General features: G+C 41.6%; 1 protein-coding gene across 12 annotated transcripts in view; it reads left to right on the forward strand.

Moving 5' to 3' along the window:
- The window catches only part of TAF1 (TATA-box binding protein associated factor 1), a 91358-nt gene extending 67826 nt beyond the window's left edge, over positions 1-23532 (forward strand). For 3 of the 12 annotated variants that reach the window (XM_068532825.1, XM_068532823.1, XM_068532827.1), the window contains exons 33-39: positions 5709-5776; positions 6121-6237; positions 9414-9539; positions 10353-10454; positions 10721-10877; positions 11469-11646; positions 14349-16148. In XM_068532825.1, coding sequence (XP_068388926.1) covers positions 5709-5776; positions 6121-6237; positions 9414-9539; positions 10353-10454; positions 10721-10877; positions 11469-11646; positions 14349-14571 — 971 coding nt within the window. In that variant the 3' untranslated portion in view covers positions 14572-16148. Of the gene's footprint in view, positions 1-3459; positions 3878-5625; positions 5646-5708; positions 5777-6120; positions 6238-9413; positions 9540-10352; positions 10455-10720; positions 10878-11468; positions 11647-14348; positions 16149-18727; positions 18818-19038; positions 19080-19731; positions 19871-22881 lie in introns of those variants that run through there. The other 9 variants (XM_068532829.1, XM_068532833.1, XM_068532838.1 and 6 more) reach the window with 8 other exon arrangements.
- Positions 23533-24372: the final 840 nt, after the last annotated feature.

A 24372-nucleotide genomic window follows, 5' to 3' on the forward strand; every position in this document is an offset into this window, starting at 1 on the left:
GTTCTTTGGGACTTTTAACGAGGTAGGTCCTGAATGTAAATCCTACCCATGCCCAGTGAGATTTATTACCCCAGTTCCCCTCTGGATTTTCTAGCTTCTTGAGTTTCTAGTCCTGATTCTGAGTAAAGTTCTGCTACAATGGTTTGAGAGCTCAAACCTTTTATCTTGGAAACTAAACATCTTAATTTGCATTTGATCTACGTCATACCTAATGTAAAGAGCCTAGCTACAGTCTGAAAGGTTAGATTTACTTCTCTTTTTACCTTTTCTGGACCTAGTTTGAGATAAATATCTAAGAATTGGGAGAGCCCAAGCTCATCTTTTTTGGGATCTGTGGACTATGCATAATTGAATTTAGTAATTCTAGTTTCTTTAGGAATTAGCTGTGCAGATTTTTCCTTTTTTTCTTTTTAAATCTGGCACTGATTTTTTTTAAAGCTTTCTACTGCTACTGAGATTTTATTTTTTAATTTTAATGATTCACATTGCAACACATGCATATCCCCCACACCGTTCACTGTCAGGATAATAATTTATGCTTGTTTTGGCACAGTGCTTATCTTCTTAGGAGGAAGGTTATTTTTAGTATTTGTGGAAATGTTCTCAAAGGAAATAGGAGCTTAGAAGTGATCACAAACCCCCTTCTCTTGGTTGTGCAGGACTGCTCACCAACTCAACTGGTATTTTTCTCTGAAACCTTTTAGATAGCAATAATACTTGTTTTCCCTCTCTAACTGGAACCACAAAGCTTGTAACTTTCTTCTCTTCTCCTGACATTACTAAAGAGGGAAATTAACTTAGAAATGACAAAAGGAATTTTCTTTGATTTTGGTGGAATATCAACTTTCCAAAGCTGTCATTGGAATTATCACTATTTAAGGACATTTGATTTGAATTACATGCGATTCTGTAGGCTACTGCCAATCCTTATGAATGAGGCAAAGTATAAATATAAATATATTTCTTTGATATTTACAGTTGCTTTGCCATGATTTACTAAATAAGGGGAGAGAAGAAAAACAAAATATATTCAGAAAAACATACATTTTTGCAAATGAGTCACTTGTTCTCCTGTAGGGCACAGTGATAATTCATAGACGGTTTTATCTTTCACATTCATTTTCATGTCATCCTGGAAATTACTCTTCATAAATTCTGATTTTCTGTATAGTAATCCTTTAGGGACCGGGAAATTGGAATTCAGTTTCTGCCTCCTCTTTTTCCCCCCACAGTAGCCACAGTATCTTTATTATTCCCGCAGAGGCCCTGTTGTCTGTGTATGTCTTTTCACTGGATGACTCTTTTCTTCCTAAGCTGTGAAACTTAAAGCTGATCATCCTACTTTTATTTGTTTGTTTATTTATTTATTTTTGGCTGCGTTGAGCCTTCGTTGCTGTGCATAGGCTTTCTCTAGTTGCGGCGAGCGGGGGCTACTCTTCATGGCGGTGCACGGGCTTCTCATTGCGGTGGCTTCTCATTGCGGAGCACGGGCTCTAGGCGCGCAGGCTTCAGTAGTTGTGGCACGTGGGCTCAGTAGTTGTGGCTCGCGAGCTCTAGAGCACAGGCTCAGTAGTTGTGGCGCACGGGCTTAGCTGCTCCACGGCATGTGGGGTCTTCCTGGACCAGGGCTTGAACCCATGTCCCCTGCACTTGCAGGTGGATTCTCAACCATTGCGCCACCAGGGAAACCCTGATCATCCTACTTTTAGTAAGCACCTGATTGCTGCAGAATATAGAGCAATATTTTTAGCATTATGCAGATGGTTATGGACCCCTTTGAGAATCTGATGGAAAACTATGGATCTTCTACTCAGAAAAATATGTATTATATACAGAATTCTGTTTACAGTTTCAGGAGGTTCATGGATCTCTCTCATTACCACTCTATTCAAGAATTTCTGGTTATAGGGACTTTCCTGGTGGCACAGTGGTTGAGAATCCGCCTGCAAATGCAGGGGACATGGATTCAAGCCCTGGTCCAGGAAGACCCTACATGCCGTGGAGCAGCTAAGCCCGTGCGCCACAACTACTGAGCCTGTGCTCTAGAGCTCGCGAGCCACAACTACTGAGCTTGCGTGCCACAACTACTGAAGCCTGCGCGCCTAGAGCCCGTGCTCCGCAGCGAGAAGCCACCACAATGAGAAGCCCACGCACCACAACAAAGAGTAGCCCCCGCTCACTGCCCGTGTGCAGCAACGAAGACCCAATGCAGCCATAAATAAAATAAATAAATGAACAAACAAATAAATAAAGAATTTCTGGTATAGGTAGGGTTAAGAAAATATCTGTGTATTTTTATCCTTTTTTGGTGGTGTTAACAGTGGTTTGCCAACTCCACCACCATCTTTCATCCGAAATATTATACTTCAGTGCCACTTTGCATATAGTAGAGTAATAGAGTTAAATAGCTGAAACCCTTGTAGCTCTTGAGAGCATGGACTGTGAAAAAATGAGAACAGACACAGCTAGTAATCAAAACACAGAAGTATCTCAGCTATATAAGTAAGTGTATTTTTTTATATTCTGGGGGCTTTATTAGTGGGTATTTATTTTATTTTTTTAGGTTTTTTTTTTAATGTAAATTTATTTTATTTATTTATCTTTGGCTGCATTGGGTCTTCGTTTCTGCACACGGGCTCTCTCTAGTTGCAGCGAGCAGGGGCTATTCTTCGTTGGGGTGCATGGGCTTCTCATTGCGGTGGCTTCTCTTGTTACGGAGCACGGGCTGTAGGCGCACGGGCTTCAGTAGTTGTGGCTTGCAGGCTCTAGAGCTCAGGCTCAGTAGTTGTGGCGCATGCGCTTAGTTGCTCCGCGGCATGTGGGATCTTCCCAGACCAGGGCTCGAACCTGTGTCCCCTGAATTGGCAGGCGGATTCTTAACCACTGCGCCACCAGGGAAGCCCGTGGGTATTTATTTAGAGTTGTGTGTTGCAAAGAAAATGGGCAACGAAGAGGTCACATCTTTTAAATGGTTTAAAGTAAGAGAAAACTTTGCAAATGTATAAAACTAATTTTTCCTTGTATTATGAGAGCATTGAGATATTGAAAGGGTTGGTTTATGTTTAGGTTTCAAAACTGAAGAGCTGAATTCTTAATCTATAGGCTGGAATTTGAGCGATGAGTCAGGTAGGTAGGTATAAGAGCCAGGATACTGCAATAAGCTGATGTTGTACTGGCTTGGTGAAGGAGGGCTCTAACCTGTATGCAGCCTGTTTTCTCTAACATCATGCATTTCTATCAACATGAAAGCTTGTCTGATAACTTTTGCAGTCTGTCTCCGTCAGTACTTTGAGGACCAACCTACTGGTGGCCCTAGAAGATTAGAACTCAGAAACTTCAGCTTCGGTCTTCTTATCACTCAAACTATTCTTGACTGTGAGCCAGCTCTGGCTGTCTTTCTACATGTCCTGAATATCTTTTGGTTGACTGCGTTTTCTTTCTGGTTTCTGTTTGGCACAGTCAGCTTGTGTGAGGACACAACTTTACTTATCTTTTATAAAGACTAGATGACCTGGGACTTCCCTGGTGGCTCAGTGGTTAAGAATCCGCCTGCCAATGCCGGGGACACGGGTTCGTGCCCTGGTCCGGGAAGATCCCACGTGCTGCGGAGCAACTAAGCCTGTGCACCACAACTACTGAGCCTGCGCTCTAGAGCCCACAAGCCACAACTACTGAGCCCGAGTGCCACAATTACTGAAACCCGCGCGCCTAGAGCCCGTGCTCCGCAACAAGAGAAGCCACTGCAATGAGAAGCCTGCGCACCGCAACGAAGAGAGCAGCCCCCCGCTCGCCGCAACTAGAGAAAGCCCGCGCGCAGCAACAAAGACCCAACGCAGCCATAAATAAATAAATTAATTAATTAAAAAAAAAAGAACAGATGACCTATGTTTGTGAGAGATTTTAACTGAAGGAGACTTATTTATTTGTATAATAGCTTGCAATAATCAGAGTAGTTACAGCACGAAAACTTCACATGTGGTATATTTTTTATCCTTTACATCCTGATAAATAGTAGATTTAATTCAAGCATCACCTCCTCTGTGAAGCCTTTCCTAATTCTTCTTTCCTTCTTACATCCCAGAATTGGCCACTTCCTCCTCTATGCCTCTACTGAGCCCTGTATAGATTTTTTCACTGTATTGTATTGCCCCATTTGTTTATAGTCTATCTCACTGTGCTAGACCATAACTTCTTGAGGATATGGTCTATATCTTACTCCTTTCTGTGTCTAGTGCCTGGCGCCTAGAAGGTACTCAAAAATGTTTTATGAATGAGTAGGTGAATGAACAGTATGTTAAAGACTATTATAAAGCACTTAAGGCAGGGAATAAAAAGTCAGATGTTTTCAGGGTCCAGGCGTAAATGAGTTAAGCAGACCTGATAGGGACCAACGTAACCTGGGAAACACATGCCTTATCTAAAAGGGACAGCTGCTACTCAGATCCAGCCCATCGGTGCATTATGAGAATGCTAACCCTGTGTTGCCACATCTTTCACTTTTTTAAGAGAAGCCAGACATTTGGGTTTTTATATGAAATCTCTTGATTGTTAAATGTTGCCAACTAAGATTTTTTTTAACTTTTTATTGAGGTATAGTTTACGTACAGAAAAGTATATATTATGAGTGCACAGCTCAATCCATTTTCACAAACTGAAGTGATTTTTTTTAATTGAAGTATAATTGACCTACAGCAGTATGTTAGTTCCAGGTGTACAATACAATGATTTGACATTTCTGCACATTATGAAACGATCACCACCTGAACTGATTTTTTTGTGAGCCAAATAAAACTGGATTGATCTGCAAGCCACCAGTTTGCAACTTGTGACAAAAACTGTATGGGGAGCTGTGTAGTTTGGTTAAGAATCACCTAATAGATTAAAGTATCTTAAAGAGACACATCAGTCAAATGCAGTGTGTGGACCTTATTTGGATTATGATTCCAAAAAATCAAATGTAAAAGAACATTTGTAAAACAGTTGGGGAAATTTGAATGTTGACTGGCTGTTTAATAATATTAAAGAATTATTGTTAACTATTTTAGGTGTAATACAGTTGGTTTTTCTTTTTTAAATAGACTTTATTTTTTAGAGCAGTTTAGAGCAAAATTGAGCAGAAGGTACAGAGAGTTCCCATATACCCTGTGCGCCTACACATGCTCAGCCTCCCCTGTTATCAACGTCCCCCACTAAGTTGGTAAATTTGTTACAATCAATGAACCTACATTGACACATCATTATCACCCGAAGTCCATAGTTTACATTAGGGTTCACTCTGGGTATTGTACATTCTGTGGGTTTTGACAGATGTATAGTGACATGTATCTACCATTATAGTATCATACATAGTTATTTTTTTAAAGAGTCCTTAAAGACACATACTGAACAATTTATGGATGAAATGAAATGCTGGAATTTGCTTCAGAATAATTTGGGAAGTGTCAAAGTTGGTGTAAATGAAACAGGATTGACCATGTATTGATAATCATTGACACTGAGTAATGGATGGGTACATGGGAGTTCATTTTATTAGTGTCTCTGTTTTTGTATGTGTTTGAAATTTTCCACCTCCAAAAGTAGAGCAAGAGTCCAAGTTAAAGCTGAAGCATGATTCTTTGGATCTAGGATAATGGGACACTACCACTGGTGACAATGTAAATTTCTGGAACTGAAGTCTGCAAAGGTAATGGCGTTCTCTTCGTTTTTAGGGCCTGAAAGTCAGTATACCAAGACTGCTCAGGAGATTGTGAACGTCTGTTACCAGACATTGACTGAGGTAAGTGGTAAAGAGGAGGTCCCCTTAGGATCTAGCTTTCTGGAATCCCTTTGTTCCCTAGAGTGATGAGGAGGCCTTCTCTGCCTATCCTGTTTTAAAACGTAATATCCCACCCCAAACCTCAACCCACATCCCTTATTTCCTTCCCTGCTTTATTTTTTTACCTAGCACTAAATGTTTTTAATAAACTATGTAATTATTTACTTTAATTACCATATGTGTCCTGCCACTAGAATAGAAGCTCCTCGAAGACAAGGATTTTCATTTGTTCCTTTTACAACTTTTGTATCCCCAGTGTCTAAAACAAATGCTGAATGAATTCACTAATTTTCTTTATTTCTCAGTATGATGAGCATTTGACTCAACTTGAGAAGGATATTTGCACAGCTAAAGAAGCAGCTTTGGAGGAAGCAGAATTAGAAAGCTTGGACCCAATGACCCCAGGGCCTTACACACCTCAGGTGAGTCTGAGGACTAGAAGCCTCCTCTTACAGTTTTCTTTTTGGTTTGGGAACTTGGGAGCATGTTAACAGATGTATTTACTGAGATACCCTTCTTCTCTGTCCTTCCTCTTCATATGCCTTTCGTGTGCTTTCTTGTCTTCTCAAAGGCTAAGGTGAGTGAGGGCCGTGGGTCTTGGTAGCCTTGTTGAATCCAGAAGAGACAGATATGGGATGAATGAATGGGGTGGGGTCTTAGTTGTTTAGGCAGTATTTAGGAATACCAGATTCCTGACTACCATAGCCAGAGGCATTCTCTTGAGTCTCTGGAGCTCCCTTGCCTCATGCATTGGGGTTCTAGGACATCCCTAGAGTATAGACATGGGCCACATTGTTCCTGTGCCTTATAGATGCCTGATTACTCATTCCCTCTGAGATATCTCAGTGTAGCTCAGATGTCACCCATTTTCCTGGATTGACTCGCTCTCCCCGTAAATGAAGACAGGTAATGTTTTATAATGTTCTTAAATTTTCATTTCAAAGACTAGAGAGCAAGATTAATAAGAAATTTTTAGTCTTTCGGATCTGACCCTTGAATATACTAAGAGTCTCTTTCATCTATACTATACTCTTAGAGGGCTGGTATATTTGAAAAATAAGACTTACCAGAATATAACTGTATTGGAGGCACTGTGGTAAAGTGGAAAGTACATGAAGGTTGGTATAAAACAGTCCTGGGTTTGAGTCTTAGCTCTGCTGCTATCTAGCTTTGTGAATTTGGGAAGTTAACTTAACCCCTCTAATCCAGTTTCCGTTTCTCTAAAATGTACTTTTCAAGATTGTTGTAAACATTAAACAAGGTCATTTGCCCAGCACATAGTAGACATTCAGGAAATGTTTATTTCCTTATCTGTATGAAAGTCACCTACAGGATTCTCAGAGGCCCTTTCAAATTTAACCAAATATTCTAATGCAGATTTCTCCCAATTCCCACTGGAAAACGTTTTTCCATTCTGCTCAGGTTTCACTCTGAACTAATAATGCAACCTGTGTGATCTCTGTTGGATAATTGCTGTCTATATCTCATTCATGCACTCTCCCTATCTATCTTTTACTCTCTCTTTCACCCCAAAACCTAGGCCACTGAGGGGCCAAGTATAAAGAGCCCTAAGATACTTCTTCCAGGCCCAGAACAAGGAAAGGCTCTTGGAGTGTGTGGGCAGATTGGGTCAAGGGGGCTTGGGTGAGTGATGTTGCCCAGGAAGGTCCTATTTTCTAATAGGCCCACAGCTTCCGCAAGACCCTTTGTGGTAAGTTAAAGCCTGGGTTTTAGCCATCATTCCCCAGGAGAGTCTAACTACTGAGTGGCGTGTGGTTTGCTCTGCTCTATGACAGCCTAAGGCTAGCCCTTTGGTGAGTCAGAGCCTTAGACCCAGAAGCCATCTTCCCTTCTTCCCTTCCCCTCCCAACTATCGCAAATGGCGAGGAAAACCTGGCAACTGTTCTCCCTCAGGAGCAGTAGCTGTTGTTTTGTGCAGTTAAGAGGATCTCCTGTGAGGAGCAGGGTGTAGGTATTGCCTCTTCATTATTCCAGTTCACTCTCTGATCATTGCCTTCGCTCATATATACACGTTTTAAATTAGTAAGCCCAGTGCATTACTTCTAAACCTGAGGAAGATGCGCATGAGTGATTGTCCTTACTCATTACTACTCTCAAACCCAAATGCTATTAAAGTGTGTTTGTGTAAGTTTAACCTGTCATAATACAATTTTGTTGTGTAGAAACATGACAGTAATCGTACTTTACTTCCAGCTCTAAATGGTGGTAATCAATAATGTATCTTCACTCAACTGTTTCTACCCAGCTTGTATTGCACCATACGTTCAGCTTAACACTTTCTCTAAAATTGCTTGCTTTACATTTTCCCACATAGCGTTTCATTCCCTGATTTTCTCTTCTTTTGTTCCACAACTAGTTTATTTGCAGTGTAATGCTTTGAATTCTTTTTTGCCTCTCTTTCTCCAAAACCCTGTTCCCAATCAGCCTTGTTTGTTTGCTTTAAAAACAACAACAAAACCAACAACAAAGTAACACACGTGGGTTTTTTGTTGATAAAAGTAACATGTTCACTGGGACACATTGGAAAATACACAGAATAAATAAGTTACGTAAAATCAAGTCCACCAGTCAGAAAGAACCAACCACGGTGAACATTTTGGCATGTTTCAAATCTGTAATGCGTGTACGTGTGCGCTTATAGACACATTTTTAAAGTGAAATTGGTCATTATGATTTTGTGTCTTGTTTTCGCTTCACATTATATCATGAGCATTTTATTTCATTAAATAGTCTTTGAAAACATTTTTTAATAGCCACATAATATTTCTGCCCTCAGTCAGCTTTTTAGAGAATGCTTTCCTACTTTTCCAGCCTGTTCTTTTTTAGTCCCTCCTGCCCTCCTTTCACTGAATAGTCCATTTATTAAATCCCTGTTCTCTTTAGGAGAGGGAAGAAGGAAGGACATGCTCCTTGGGTAAGGAGCATATACACATCTCTTAATTCTCCCAAACAACCTTGTGAGGTAGACATTATCATCCGTGTTTCACAGTTGAGGAAACCAAGGCTTAGAGAAATTAAGTAATTTGTTAAAGTTACTCTGCTAGCAAATGGTAGAGCCAGGACTCAAACCCAGGGCAGTTTACTCCAAAGTCCATGGTTTTTCACCATGCCATTTTGCCTCGTAGCATCCTCTGGTGAGCTCATAAGCTCTTATACCCCATTCCATGCTCTGGTTGGAACTGAAATTTCTTTATCCCATTTTCTATTAGATGTCTCCAAACCAAACAATCCAAATGGCACTGGTATGAAGCCCTGGGCCTAAAAACAATAAGACAAGGCTTAGAAGAAATTAGGTTATTGACCATAAAGGCTGTTAGGACATAGAATTGTCCCATAGCTTTGATGCTTTTCTGCTTCAGGCTTCTGATCATATACATCAGATGCCTCTCTGCTAGAATGAGCAACATTTGTGAGATTCCCAAAAACCTGTCCATAAAACTATGTCAAAACTATGTTTTCTCTTTAAATGGATTGTTCTGCATGACCTTTTTCTGCAGTGAATACTCTAAAGAGGAGTTCTCTGTATTTCTTGCTCCCTTTACTAAATAGAAGCTAAGTTGTATGATTTGTGCCACAGCCTCCTGATTTGTATGATACCAACACATCCCTCAGTATGTCTCGAGATGCCTCTGTATTTCAAGATGAGAGCAATATGTCTGTCCTGGATATTCCCACTGCCACTCCAGAAAAGCAGGTGACACGGGTAGGATATTCTTTTTGTGAGATTGGTAGTATGCTTGGGGGTAGGGGATGGGGGAGTGATGGTGGTGATGTGTGGACATGTGTCAAGGATGATGATTGGACCCCTTGGCCCTGGGAATGAAGGCCTGGAAATGTGATTTCAAGGTGGGACGGTGGCAGGTCGCATGACTGGCATTGTCTTCTGTCTGTCACCATGGGCAGAGTCAGGCACAGCAGAACTTAAGGGAAGGTACAAGTGTGAAAAGTGTGTGAGGCATCACAGCAGCCTGACAGGTGACTAGAAAGACCAACTGCATTCAGAGACAGAGTTCAAAATAATTACCCTGCTACTTTACTGTATATGAGTTATCTAAATTAAAGTTATTTTTAAAATTAAGTTTTTTAAATTGGCGTTTTCTAGAGGTATCAGCAGATACTCCTGATCTGAAGCCAGAACTCTTATCAGCTGATCTCAGTCAGGGTTCCACTGGAGAGTACAAAATCCAGAAGGGTTTTTCTGTCCCAAAGAGTCCAACACAAGCTAGGGAAAGCTTGGTTTAGAAAGGAGGAGTCTCCTTGTGATGATACAGTAATAGTAGACCAAGGCCTTCCTGTTCTTTGGGTTTTTGTTTGTTTGTTTTTTTTAACCCTACCTGTGATTTCCAAAGAATGAATGGGGGAAAATACACATGCCTTGAGCTGTGTAAACAGCCCCCACTAGCTGTGGGGTTGGCTGGGATATCAGGGAGGAGCATCGGTCCTGAGTGAGAGCCCTTGGTTGACTCCTCCTACTGGCACGTCCCTCAACGATGTGCTATTTGTGTTCCTTACTCAGATGCACCAGGGCCGAGGTAGGCTGGGCGAGGAAGACTCTGATGTAGATATTGAAGGGTATGATGATGAGGAGGAGGATGGGAAACCTAAGACTCCAGCCCCAGTGAGTATGCTTACAGAAAGCTTATGGTTACATTATACCCTTATATGGTAGGAGCCCCAGTAGTACAGGACAGGCCAAATCCCCAGGCGCTATCAGAAGGTCTCCATAGTGAGGCCCAATCTGACTTTAAGAACCAGCTAAACAAATCTATCCACCAAAATTATGTAACTTCTTGTAAGGCAGCAAGGGGGGTGTGGCTGGTGGTGGCTTCTGGTCTTTTACTTGGTCGATTAATGGGACTTTGATCCTCAACTGGTCTCATTTAGGAAGGTGAAGATGCAGATGGTGATCTTGCAGATGAAGAGGAGGGAACTGTGCAACAGCCTCAAGCCAGTGTCCTGTATGAGGATTTGCTTATGTCTGAAGGAGAAGATGATGAGGAAGATGCCGGGAGTGATGAAGAAGGAGATAACCCTTTCTCTGGTACGTAGCTCACCATGGCACCCTCAAGACTTGGGAGGAAGCTCTGGGCCACATATGCTGTTACCAGAAACTGCTCTTTTATTGAAGTCCCATTAATAGACCTCAGGGTACTGAGCAGTCACTCATAGGCTGATCAAATTCATTAGTCTTAGAAGAGGTGAAAAAGTACAACACAGAAGGTACAAAAGATGACAGTCAAAAAGGCAATGCCAAAGCAGCAGTTTTGATTTGAATACTTGATAAAAACGAGATAGAAGTGTTATATGTGGCAATAGGGAAGGAAAATGAAGAAAAAAGATCCTGCTTTGGGATTTTTTTGTGGATTAATGGCAATGGCAGGGGATGAGTATAGGAGGAGATGATGGGGGGAAAAAGAACAGATAGATAGCACTGAAATGGAAAAAGGAAATGATTTTTTAATTCTCTTTCCAAACTACAGATCTTGTCAATGTTGACCCTAGGCAATCCTCTGAGGTGAGGAGTCCAGGCAAGATGCCTCTGTAGATGCATGGGATTAACTAGTTCTGGAAGACTAAGCCAAAGATGTTAATTCTTTGTCAAACTTATCTCAGGATCTGTCTCTTTTCACAGCTATCCAGCTGAGTGAAAGTGGAAGTGACTCTGATGTGGGATCTGGTGGGATAAGACCCAAACAGCCCCGCATGCTTCAGGAGAACACAAGGATGGGCATGGAAAATGAAGAAAGCATGATGTCCTATGAGGGAGACGGTGGGGAGGCTTCTCATGGTTTGGAGGATAGCAACATCAGGTAATCGGTAGCAACACGCTACAGGGCTGTGGCATCAGTGCCCAGCTATGATGTCAGAGGGCCCAGCATCAGATTACTTTCATCCATCAAACACTTCCTGAGCACCTGCTAGGGCCAGGCACTGTGCTAGGCCCTTGGGGATACACAGAGGAGCAAGACATATCCTGCCCTTGAGGAGCTCACAGTCTAGTGGAAGAGACTGATACAACAAAATTATTACAAGTACAGTGTGATAAGAGCTACATAGCATAGGTTAAGTACAAAGTGCCAAGTCACCACTGAGGAGGGAGTATCTCGCTCTGCTTGGAGCAATCAGGGAAAGTGTCACAGATGAGGGAACATTTGAACTGGGCCTTACAGGATGAATAGGAGTCTACTAAGTAGATAAGTGGCAGCAGGTGAGGAGATCCTTAGAGATGGAACAGTATGTTCAAAGGCACAGAAATATAGCAAAGTAAATTCCAGACAGAAGGGAGGTTGCTGGGCGTTGTGACTCTAGAAGTAGCAAGGGATTATACTGTAGAGGACCTTAACTGGTATGCTAAGACATTTGGATTGTGGTTAATGGGAATCATCACTTTAAGGAAAAGAAAGTAACATCAAATTTGTGTGTTCAATAACTCTAGGGCAGTGATAAGGAATTCAGCTAGAATCTGTTAGGAGTGGAAGAAAGGGAAGGGACATATTCAAGAGCTGTTCACAGGGTAGATCAATTGGATTTAGGAGGTAAGGAGATTAGATATATAATGAATGGGAATGTCACTGAGAGAAGAAAGAGGAAAAACAGGTATTAGATGGAGTGGGAAAGCAGGCAAAAAATGAATTTGTCTGTGGACATGTTGGATTTAAGGTACATATGATACATCTAAGCCACAAGTATCCAGAAAGCAGTTAAGAGTCTCTTCATCCAGCAAATATTTACAAGTACAAAAGCAAGGATGTTGTCCTTGCTTCAGGGAGTTCAGTCTAGTGGGAAATCTAAAACAGGCAAACAGATGATGATCACAGTGTAACAAGAAAAGTGCTGTGATAGGCAACGACAGGATTTTTCTGGGACTTGGGTAGGAGTGGAGTAGGGGAGCTGGTTAGAGAAACTGAGCTGAATCAGAATAGGAATCAGCTAAATGAAAAAGGAAGTGAAGGACATTCCAGAGACTAAGAACAGCATGTATGATGACGCAGAGACATGAAACACTTCTAGAGAATGCAAGTAGCTCAGTGTGGCTGGAGGTTTTGATCATGATCCGTGTAATAGAGACAGTTTAAAGAAGTAGGTAAGGACCAAATCATGAAGGGCCTGAAAATTTGGGGCAAACATTGAATGAGAGTAGTATGATCAGATCTGTATTTTGGAAAGGTTGCTCTGTGCCCCAAAAGAAAGATGGGCAAAAGCCATGAATTAACAGTTTACAAAAGAAATGCAAATGGCCAATAAATATATGAAAAATTAGCTTCCCTAAGAATCAAAGAAATGCAATAAAACAATGAAATGCAATTTTTTAACCTATAAGATGGGCAAAGATTAAAATGAATGATAATGCCCAGTGTTGGAAAAGGCATGAGGAAAAAGACATTCTGAAATGACTGGTTGGTAATGTAAATCGAAAGGGGTAGGTGAGAGAGATACAGCAATTTATCATTATAAATCAGAAACTTAAAAAGCGTGCATCCCCTTTGGCCCCCACATTCCATATCTAGGAAGTTATTCCATGGGAACAATAAAATACCTTCATCAAGATGTTTGTACAAGGATGTTTATCACAGCATTGTTTCTCATAGTGGGAAAATTGAAGACAGCTTAAATGTTCTAGTGAGAGACTGTGAAATAAATCATGTTACAGCCATACAGTGGAATACCATGCAGCTATTAAAATGATGCTATAGATGTATGTTTATTGACATGGAAAGATGTTCATTATAAACATTAGTGGAAAAGCAGATTCCTGAAGAGTATATAGAGTATTCCAATTTTGTAAATAAAAAGGAAATGTTTAAGCATCAAAGTGAAGTGCATAGAAAAAAATTTGGAAGGTCATATACCAAAAGATTATCTCTGGGTGGTAGAGTTATTGGTGTTTTTTTTTTTTTTTCTTTTTTTCTGGTGTATATTCTAATTTTTTTTAACCAGTGAACGTGCATTACTTGTGTTTTTTTTAAGTAAAATTAAGAATAAACAAACAAACAAAAATAAACAGCACTCTGGCAGAAATGTGAAGAATTAATTGGGGGAGAGCAAGACTGGAGGCATAAAGACTGATTTCAGTGGTGCAGGCGGCCAGGGATGACAAAGGACTAAGCCAAGGCAGGCAGAATAGGGCTGGAAAGGAGGGGATAGAGACAAGATATATTGAAAAGGTAGAATCTTCAGGACTGTTGACTAATTGGATATGTAGATGAGTGAAGCTGTAAGTGGCAGACGAAACTATGAGGCTCTCAGAGCATTTATGGTCATGTAAGTTGGCAGTGTGTTGTTCGGGTGTAGGGGAGTTTCTTTCATTCAGATTCTTGCGTATATGAAGTTGGCAAGTTGATGTTTTTGAATAGGATCATTTTTCTCTCAGGGACCTGTAGAACAGTCCAGAACCGTCATTTTAGTGTCCAGGGGAGGTGAGATGGGCTGATCCCTTGGTGGCACCAAGAACGGGACTGGTCAGCTAGAGGATGGTGTCCGAGCTTGAGAGATGACATGTTTCTCTTCTCAGTTATGGGAGCTATGAGGAGCCTGATCCCAAGTCGAACACCCAAGACACAAGCTTCAGCAGCATCGGTGGGTATGAGGTATCAGAGGAGGAAGAAGATGAGGAGGAGGAAGAGCAGCGCTCTGGGCCGAGCGTACTAAGCCAGGTCCACCTGTCAGAGGACGAGGAGGACAGTGAGGATTTCCACTCCATTGCTGGGGACAGTGACTTGGACTCTGATGAATGAGGCTTCCTTTGGGCCTCCTTGGTCAGCCTTCCCTGTTCTCCAGCCTAGGTGGTTCACCTTTCCCCCATTTGTTTATATTTGTACAGTGTCTGATCTTGAAATCACCAGATTAACTAGTACCGTAGCCTTTAAAAATTAGTAAGTAAGTAAATGATAAAAAATCACCTCTCCTGATCTTCCTGGGGCAGTGCCACCCTTTGATTTAAAACCAAGCAACCCCCTTCCCCCTACCACTAACAGAGAGCAATCTTCTCCTTCTCCAGTGCCCCCTTTAACTCCATTTATTGCTCTTAGTATCATTCTTTCCTGGGGAAAGAAGAGAAATCATGAAAGAACTAATAACTTTATGTCCTCTTGATGTATTAGAAAATTTCCAAGCATGGTATCATCTCAGTTTTCTAATGTGCAGGCTGGAACAGGGGACAGCCCCTCTGCTGGGACAGAGAATTGGATTCTGGTGGACTCTGTGCCACACTAAAAGCATAAACCTCTTGGACAAACTGAACTGCCCATTATTTTATTATGTATTTGATTATACACTGCCTTGTTCCTAAATGGATTGGAGGCAAATAACTATAAATCTTTGAAACAGCCTATATGTCAGAAATGATATGTTGCCATGTAAATGTGTTCTGTCCCTCCCCCCCAGGGGAAATGGTAGGGAAATGGTAAGTTCCTTAGGGCAAAGACTGTGTCTTCTGTTTCTTTTCATGCTCAGGATATGGTTCTGTGCAGAGTAGGTACTCAGTAAATGTTCCTAGAATCATAAAATCCTCAACAGATTCGTTACTGAGCATCTGCTCCATGGTAAGCATTCCATCAAAACCTTGGGATGCAAAATTAAATAAGACGCATTCCTTTCACTGAACAATATCACCATCAAGTTGGGGGAGGGGGAGTGGAATTCAAGACATGTTAATAAATCATTACAGTACTGTGAGAGAAGTGCAATTAAGAAGCTAGGTATAAAGTATAGGGGAAAATAGAGGAGTGATCATGTCTGAAAAAGTCAGGGAAGTCTTCCTAGAGGTAATTTTTAAGCTGATTGTTGAAGAATTATTAGGAGCTTGCCAGATGGAAAAGTCCAGGCAGAGTGTAACATGAAGTGAAAAGGCCGAACTCCAGAAATGGCAGAGTGTGTTCCTAGTTTGTTTGTTTGTTTGTTTGTTTGTACCTGCCGTGTTCCAGAAAGGATTTAAGGTGGTTTATGTTCCAGTCCCTCAAATGCTGGAATGGCCAGAGATGAGACTGAAAGATGGATAGGAAGCATATCGTCAAGAGCTTTGAATTTGATGCTACTGCATATGAATTCTATATTATGAGAAATGAGGCGCTCTAGTGGAGTGATATAATCAGATTTGTGTTTTAGAAATTTTCTGTATATTAAATGAAGAAAAATTGAACAATCATGTAACGTGTGATACCGTTTTTGTAAATGACAAAACCCATGTGTGTGTATTTATATGTGTTTATATATACGTGTATATGCAAAGGAAAAGGTCTGAAAGGATATACACAAAACTGTTCACAGTGATAACCTCTGGGGAGTGGGATTGGAGGGGAGGGGGCTATATGCTTGTGTGTCTACTGGGTGGGGTATTGTGCTTTTATTTCTGTATTTGAATTTTTTACAAGAATGTATTATTTTTGTAATAAAATTTAAAAAAATTCCAGCACTAGTGCGGAGAGTGGTTTGGAGGGGGGCAAATCTAGTTCAAGTATGGGGTAGTGGAGCCTGAACTAGGGCTGTGGCATTAAGATGGGGAGGAGGGGGATGAATTTGAGAGCTGTTTAGGGGATAGAATCAACAGGACTTGATGACCAATTGGCATTTGGGAGTGGAGAAGGAAGAATGAAAGGTGGCTTCCAGAATTTTGGTTTAGCTTGATTGGATGGGTACATGGTATTCATTCATTCATTCAGCATTTATCGAGCCACCTGTTTTTATCAAGTAGTCTGCTAGATGCTGATACAGACGTTAAGATACAGTTTCTGATGGCAGGGCACTTAAGGTCTAGAATGAGTGATAGACATATAAATAAGTTTAATAAGAAATGATCATTGCAATAAATATTTACAAAGTTTCATGGTGATAAGGAGTTACCAACTCTGCTTATGAAGTAAGGATGAGAAGCCTTCGTAGAGGGGAACCCTTCAGATAGATCATGAAGAGTAGGGAGGAGTTTGCTGGGGGCCAGCGGGGGGGAAGTATTCTAGGCAGAGAGAACAGAATGCTTAGGGGCATGAAAGTACATGGTCTGTTCATGGAACAACAAGTAGTTCTGGATGGATGGAATAAAGGAAACATATGTAGTGTAGTGATTACAAGGCTCAGGATCAAATGCTCATCTTAGAGAGATCACTGGCACAGTGTGAAAAATGGATGGGCTGGGGAGGGGTGACGCCAGATGAGAGATGATGGAGACTTAAACTGGCTGAGGCATTGGCAGTAGGGGTGAAATGAGAGGTACCTCTTGGTGACTGATTGGATAATGGAAAGTAAAAAAAAAAAAAAAGTGGAATCTAGGTTTCTGACTTAGGTGATTGGGTAAATGGTGATGGCCATTCACTGAACAGATTGAGGGTGGAAGGTAGGAGAAATAGCTAAGTTCGGTTGGGAGCATGTGTGTTTAAACTATGATAGGTAGAAAGCTTAGGATTTGTGCAAACTTGGGAGTAGGTGAGATCACACAGGAAGCCTGTGTAGAGTCAGAAGGGTATGGAGGGCAGAATGCTCGTATAGACCAATTTTTAGGGGTGGTCAAAAATAGAAGGAAAACTTGATGATATTTCTTAAACCAAGGAAGGAGTTTTAAAGGAAAAAAGAAAAAGACTTAGCATATATACCACAGAGAAGTAAAGTAAAATAAAGCCTGAGAGCCTTTGGGTTTGGCAACTAGGAGGTCCCTGGTGACCTTAGCTAGCAAGAGAGTGAGATTAGAAGCCAGCCAGCAGGAGGGTGAGGGACAGATGGAAGATGAGGAAGTGACAAGAGAGATCATAGACTACTCTTTCAAGAAGCTAGGCTGTGAGGAATAAAAGAGGGGGAGAGTCTTTTTTTTTTTTTTAACATCTTTATTGGAGTATAATTGCTTTACAATGGTGTGTTAGTTTCTGCTTTATGACAAAGTGAATCAGTTATACATATACATATGTTCCCATATCTCTTCCCTCTTGCATCTCCCTCCCTCCCACCCTCCCTATCCCACCCCTCTAGGTGGTCACAAAGCACCAAGCTGATCTCCCTGTGCTATGCGGCTGCTTCCCACTAGCTATCTATTTTACGTTTGGTAGTGTATATATGTCCATGCCACTCTCTCACTTTGTCACAGCTTACCCTTCCCCCTCCCCATATCCTCAAGTCCATTCTCTAGTAGGTCTGTGTCTTTATTCCCATCTTGCCCCTAGGTTCTTCATGACCTTTTTTTTTTTCCTTAGATTCCATATATATGTGTTAGCATACTGTACCTTAAGATGGAAGAAAAATAGGGACTTCCCTGGCTGTCCAGTGGTTAAGACTCTGCACTTCCACTGCAGGGGCCGCAGGTTTGATTCCTGGTCAGGGAATTAAGATCCTGCATGTGGCGCCGGTGCAGCCAAGAATTAAAAAAAAAAAAAAAAGATGGAAGATAAATAAGTACGCTTACATAGGCTTAAGGGAGAAAGCAATAGAGAAGGAGGGGTTGGAAAAAAGCAAAAGAAGATAATTGTTGGAAAGACCTCTGTGAAAACAGGAAGGAATGTTAGCATAGATAGCATTTCCTCCTATAGGAGAAGAGATTCCCCCCCACCCCCAGACAAAGGAAGGACGGAGTTGGAGTTACAGATCAGCGTATAGATGAGGGAGATAGAAAGTTGGAGGAGTTCACACTTCATAGCTTCAGTTTCCTCTGTGAAATAGGTAAAATCATCCTTGTGAGAAAAGTGAAAATGGGATGGGAGCTTGAATAAAAGTGTTGAACTGCTGAGAGAATGAAAAACGGGAAACCTGCTAAATGTCCATTAGTAGCAGAGAGGTTGAATTATGGTACGTCCAGTCAAAAAATATGCAACTGTTGAAAAAGAATGAGGAAAATCTATATGTACTAATATGGAAAGATATTCTTGAAGAAATAAGTCTTCGAATAGTAGGTGACATTTAATTTCATTTGTTTAGGAGACAAAAGGGATGTAAATCCATATTTGCATATTCACAGAGAAGATTTGGCACGTTGCGCTTCAAACTGTTAACACCTCTAGGAGTGAGGTAGGGTTGGGGAGGGGCGCATTCTTTTCACTGTAAACCCTTCTATTAATGTTGAAGTGTTTCTTGGTATTTTTTTTTTAATGGTCATGAGGGAAATGGGAGCTGGAGCTGACTAGGGATCCATAAAAGGATTGTTATAGGTGTTCAATGCACAAATGAGGTTAAATGGTGTTTATCTAAAATGGTACCGATTTACTTTATTGTGTGATTTTTCTCCAAAGGTCCTCAGCAACACAGCTGTCATGGTGTAGAAGCAAAAAAGGTAAAGCAGTTTGCATGTGACTATAAATAGTTAGGGATGGTTAGAGCATGGTGCATATGGAAGGGGCTGGCAAAAGCTGAAACTAGAATTAGCCAGGGTCCAGATCATGGAGAGCTCTATATGCTTTGCTAAAGAATCTGGACATAATCCTAAAGGCAGTAGGAATCTATTGAAGGATTTGGATCACTTTAGCTGCAATTTGGGCTATGGACTATAGAATAGGACTGGAGATGGTTGTGGCAGTCTTTTAAGCAAGATATGAGTCAGTTGTGAAGCAAGAACAGTGGGCAAAGATTTGAGAGAATTGAGGAGGTAGAATCTACAAGTGATTGATTAAATGTGGGGGATATTTCAGTCAGTCAAATGTTGATTGAGCCTAGTGGGTGCCAGGCATTATTCTTCGTGCTCTGAATACAGCAGTGAATAAAACATACCCCCTTCCCTCAGAGAGTTTAGGATCTAGTGGGGGAGGAAGACAAACAAGTGAATGAGAGTGAGAGAAGTACTCCGAAGACAAAACAAAGTGATGAGAAAGGGTATGGGGTGAGGGTTCTAATTTAATGGTCAAGGAAGACCTTGCTGAGTAGCTGTCATTGGCGTATAAATATGCATGTATTACTGTGATAAAACATTTTTTTAAAATTTGAAAAAGTAAGCAATGAAGGAACCACAAAGGGTACTTTAAAAGACTGGCCAGAGAAGTATGAGGAAACCAGGATACAGTTTTTAGGGAAGCCAAAGGAGAATTTCAGAGGATGGAATGGTCAGCAATGTCCAGTATTTGCAGAAAGGTCAGTCAGATAAGGACTGAAATATGTCATTTGGACTTGGCAGTTGGTGAGCCTAATGAAAATAGTTTCTTTGGAATGGTGGATGCAGAAACCAGATGGCAAGTGGGTTTAAGAATTGAATTGAGGGCTTCCCTGGTGGCGCAGTGGTTGAGAATCTGCCTGCCAATGCAGGGGACACGGGTTAAAGCCCTGGTCTGGGAAGATCCCACATGCCGCAGAGCAACTGGGCCCGTGAGCCACAATTACTGAGCCTGCGCGCGTCTGGAGCCTGTGCTCCGCAACAAGAGAGGCCACGATAGTGAGAGGCCCGCGCACCGCGATGAAGAGTGGCCCTCGCTTGCCGCAAGTAGAGAAAGCCCTCGCACAGAAACGAAGACCCAACACAGCCATAAATAAATTAATTAATTAATTTTAAAAAAAGGAATTGAATTGAATGTGAAGTAGAAACAGAGCTTGATTTGATTAAATAATCCACTGTGCCAGCCCCTCTGTGCAGAGAGCTCTTCTTACCTGACCCCATTTAATCCTGAACCATCTATGAGATCAATATTATTTCCATTTTACAAATGAGGAAACTTCCTCAGGAGCACCAAGGGTAGAAGAGATTAGCCTTGGCCTAGAGAAGGGCCATCTTTAAATTAAGACCAGAAAGATGGGTATTGGATATAGAGAAGCAGTAGGAAGGAAACCATGACTCTGGGCATTGTGGACCATGGTAAGGAGTTTTGTCTATATTCTAAAAGTAGTGGGAAATTTTTCAGTGGGAGTGGGGTGGAGCCTGAGAAGGTAACCTCAGGATTGTGTTTCCAAAACACCGGTTCCATATCAGTGTAAAATAGACAAATTTTTTCCTATTGGTAGTTTAATCTTCTTTGGCAATTCCAGGGTCTTCGGTATTACGGTGCAAATATTTGCCTAAATATAATAATATAATTTGTTTCCCCCTGACTTTGAAGATAAACCACTGGTGTACTTGTACTGATTCCCAGGCCCCAGTTCAACCTTCTTGAGTCAGAATGTCTGGGGAAGACTGGTGGTGTGTATATTTTACAGATGGCCCAAGTGATTTTTTTTTTTTTTTTGGCCATGCCGCGCAGCTTGTGGGGTATTAGTTCCCCGAACAGGGATTGAACCCGTGCCCTTGGCAGTGAAAGCGGGGAATCCTAACCATTGGACTGCCAGGGAATTCCCTCCAAGTGATTCTTATCTGAGAAGTTTGGGAAACTGATTCAGCAACATTCCCAAATTAATGCTATCCTCTGTATCAGCTGTTGTTGCCAGAATCCTAGCTCTCTGTGCACCAGTGCCAAACAGAAATATCGAAGACAGAGTGATGGAGGAGAAAGAAAGAGTGGCTTTATTTCTTTGCCAGGCAAAGGGGAACACAGTACGCTAGCGCCTCAAGAACTGTGCCCCCCTTCACTGGGGAATAGGGAGAAGTTGTATAGTCAGGGGTAGTGGTCAGAGGTATGTGATAAGGATCAAGGCAGTAACAGTCTTGCATTCTTCTTTCTTCTGCAAAGTTTCAAAAGGGTGGGGTTGCTGACAAGAGTACAGTGTGTGCAGGGTCTCCTAATCTCCTGAGCTTCTCTGGTCACTTTAATCTTGCCTCGGGTGGTTTTGTGGCTGCTCCTCCCTTGATTAGCAACTGTTCAGGTCTGCCCTTTGGAACTCAGGGAAGGTCATGGAGGCTGGAGTCTTGCTTACAAGAAATGGGGGACAAAAAGGCCTCCCTGCCCAGGAGCCCCAGAGGGCCCTGCTTGGCATCGGTCCCTCCCTTTTCTTTGATATTCCTCAATCTTGAGGAGAACAGATGTTGGACAAGAAAAGGGAACAATCGTTTTGGATAGAGATGTTAATCATAAACTCGGCAGAGGAACTCAGCTTTAGGGGGACTCGGTTTTCATCCCCACTTCAGCTGTATCTTTCCCCAAACCTTTTAGGGAACGGGGCGACGACAGCTTTAACTACTTCTTGCTGAGCTGGGGCGTATTCCTGCCTAAATTTTGGGGAATAGATAACAAATTAGAAATATTTGAGTTCCAAGTCCTGGATCCGAGTCTTATGTGATTAAGATCTCAATCCCTTGTTTTGCCATTTTGGTGTAGCAGACCCAGTTAGAAGTAAGAGGAGCGGGGACTTCCTTGGTGGTGCAGTGGTTAAGAATTCGCCTGCCAATGCTGGGGACACGGGTTCGAGCCCTGGTCCGGGAAGACCCCACATGCCGCGGAGCAACTAAGCCCGTGCGCCACAACTACTGAGCCTGCGCTCTAGAGCCAGCAAGTCAGAACTACTGAGCCCATGCGCTACAACTACTGAAGCCCGCGCACCTAGAGCCCGTGCTTCGCAATGAGAGAAGCCACCGCAATGAGAAGCCTGTGCATCGCAACGAAGATTAGCCCCCGCTCGCCGCAACTAGAGAAAGCCCGCACACAGCAACGAAAACCCAACACTGCCAAAAATAAATAAATAATAAAATAAATACATTAAAAAAAAAAAAAAAAAGAAGTAAGAGGAGTGACAACTAGAACTTTAGTAGACAGAACAGATCTCATTTCCTTGGGAATTCAGGGGAGTAAGTCTGAAGCCCGGTCTGGAACCTGTACTTCAGAGAGACTTATTGTAGCCAGTTGTTTCCAAACCATTCCCTGTATGGGGAAAACCTATCAAGGCAGTCCTGAAGACCCAGAAATAGGAAGCTGACCACATGTCTAGCAGTTAGAATTATCAAAAGAATCAGCATATGAATCTATAGGTAGAAGGTATGAGAAAGGCTAAGAAAACAGAACTTTCATTCCACTTGTCGGAACAAATACTTAAAGTTTCCCAAAGGGTGAGATGTCTGCTTCTCAGGAGTCTGCGCTGGCTGTAGGCAGGCTTGGCTGGTCAATAGCTGATAATCTTCTTACTCTGGTATGATGTACCCACGGTTTTACTCTATCTAATTTTAGAGAGGCGTGAGTAGTAAGAAGAACGTCCTAAGATAAGATCCCTTTCATTTTTTTCTTCAGGCTGCTGCTGCTGCTCAGGTCATTGCTCTTTTTCATACTTCAGCAGCACCCCGTCTCCCGCTTTGAAGGGATGTAAGAGAGCTTCCAGGTGAGGGGGAGATGACCCAGGTCGAGGATCTCGGGCAAGCTGTCTACTTCTGATGTCATCTTCTTCTCGCCCTGGTGTGAGTGTAGTTTCTCCTTTGTTTGAGCATTGTTTTGAGGTGATTTTGAGGTCAGCCATCCTCTCTATAGGCCACTCCAGCGCAGGGGCCCTTTGTGAGTGGAAATTAATCCAAGAGTCAATTCCCTTCAGTTTCTCGCTGTGCATAAGCTAGTTAAGAGTACCTGAAAAGGGTCCTTCTGCCCAGGTTGGAGATAGTCCTTTAAATTATGTCTTTTCCAGTATGCATAATCCCCTGGTTGCAGGTCATGGGGCATCTGATCTTCATCCAAAGAAATTACTGAGATAAGCTTCAGAAACAAACTTAGAGTATCCTTTAATAATTCAATTAAACTTTACATTAATATAACATAACAGCAAAGAACTATGTGGGAGATGAGTGTTAGTAATTACAGATCTCCATTAACAAAACTGGGATTTAACATTCATTGAAAAATCTTTTTCTCTCTAAAATTACCCTCTTTTCTACTAAATGTAACCAAATTAAGACTAATTGGTTTGTAAAATAAGTGTGGTCTCAATAAACTTGGTTTGATGATTTATATAACTGTAATTGATCATATAGACTTTTTACTTGCTGAAACTTTTATAAGGAGTCTCAGACTGGACTTTTTTTTTTTTTGAACGTCTTTATTGGAGTATACTTGCTTTACAATGGTGTGTTAGTTTCTGCTTTATAACAAAGTGAATCAGTTATACATATACATATGTTCCCATATCTCTTCCCTCTTGCATCTCCCTCCCTCCCACCCTCCCTATCCCACCCCTCTAGGTGGTCACAAAGCACCAAGCTGATCTCCCTGTGCTATGCGGCTGCTTCCCACTAGCTATCTATTTTACGTTTGGTAGTGTATATATGTCCATGCCACTCTCTCACGAAAGAATGCTCAACATCATTAATCATAAGAGAAATGCAAATCAAAACTACAATGAGATATCATCTCACACTGGTCAGAATGGCCATCATCAAAAAATCTAGAAACAATAAATGCTGGAGAGGGTGTGGAGAAAAGGGAACACTCTTGCACTGTTGGTGGGAATGTAAATTGATACAGCCACTATGGAGAACAATATGGAGGTTCCTTAAAAAACTAAAAATAGAACTACCATACGACCCAGCAATCCCACTACTGGGCATATACCCTGAGAAAACCATAATTCAAAAAGAGTCATGTACCAAAATGTTCATTGCAGCTCTATTTACAATAGCCAGGACATGGAAGCAACCTAAATGTCCATCAACAGATGAATGGATAAAGAAGATGTGGCACATATATACAATGGAATATTACTCAGCCGTAAAAAGAAACGAAATGGAGTTATTTGTA

The sequence above is a fragment of the Eschrichtius robustus genome, chromosome X (genome assembly GCF_028021215.1).
Source record: "Eschrichtius robustus isolate mEscRob2 chromosome X, mEscRob2.pri, whole genome shotgun sequence".
Classification (NCBI taxonomy): domain Eukaryota; kingdom Metazoa; phylum Chordata; class Mammalia; order Artiodactyla; family Eschrichtiidae; genus Eschrichtius; species Eschrichtius robustus.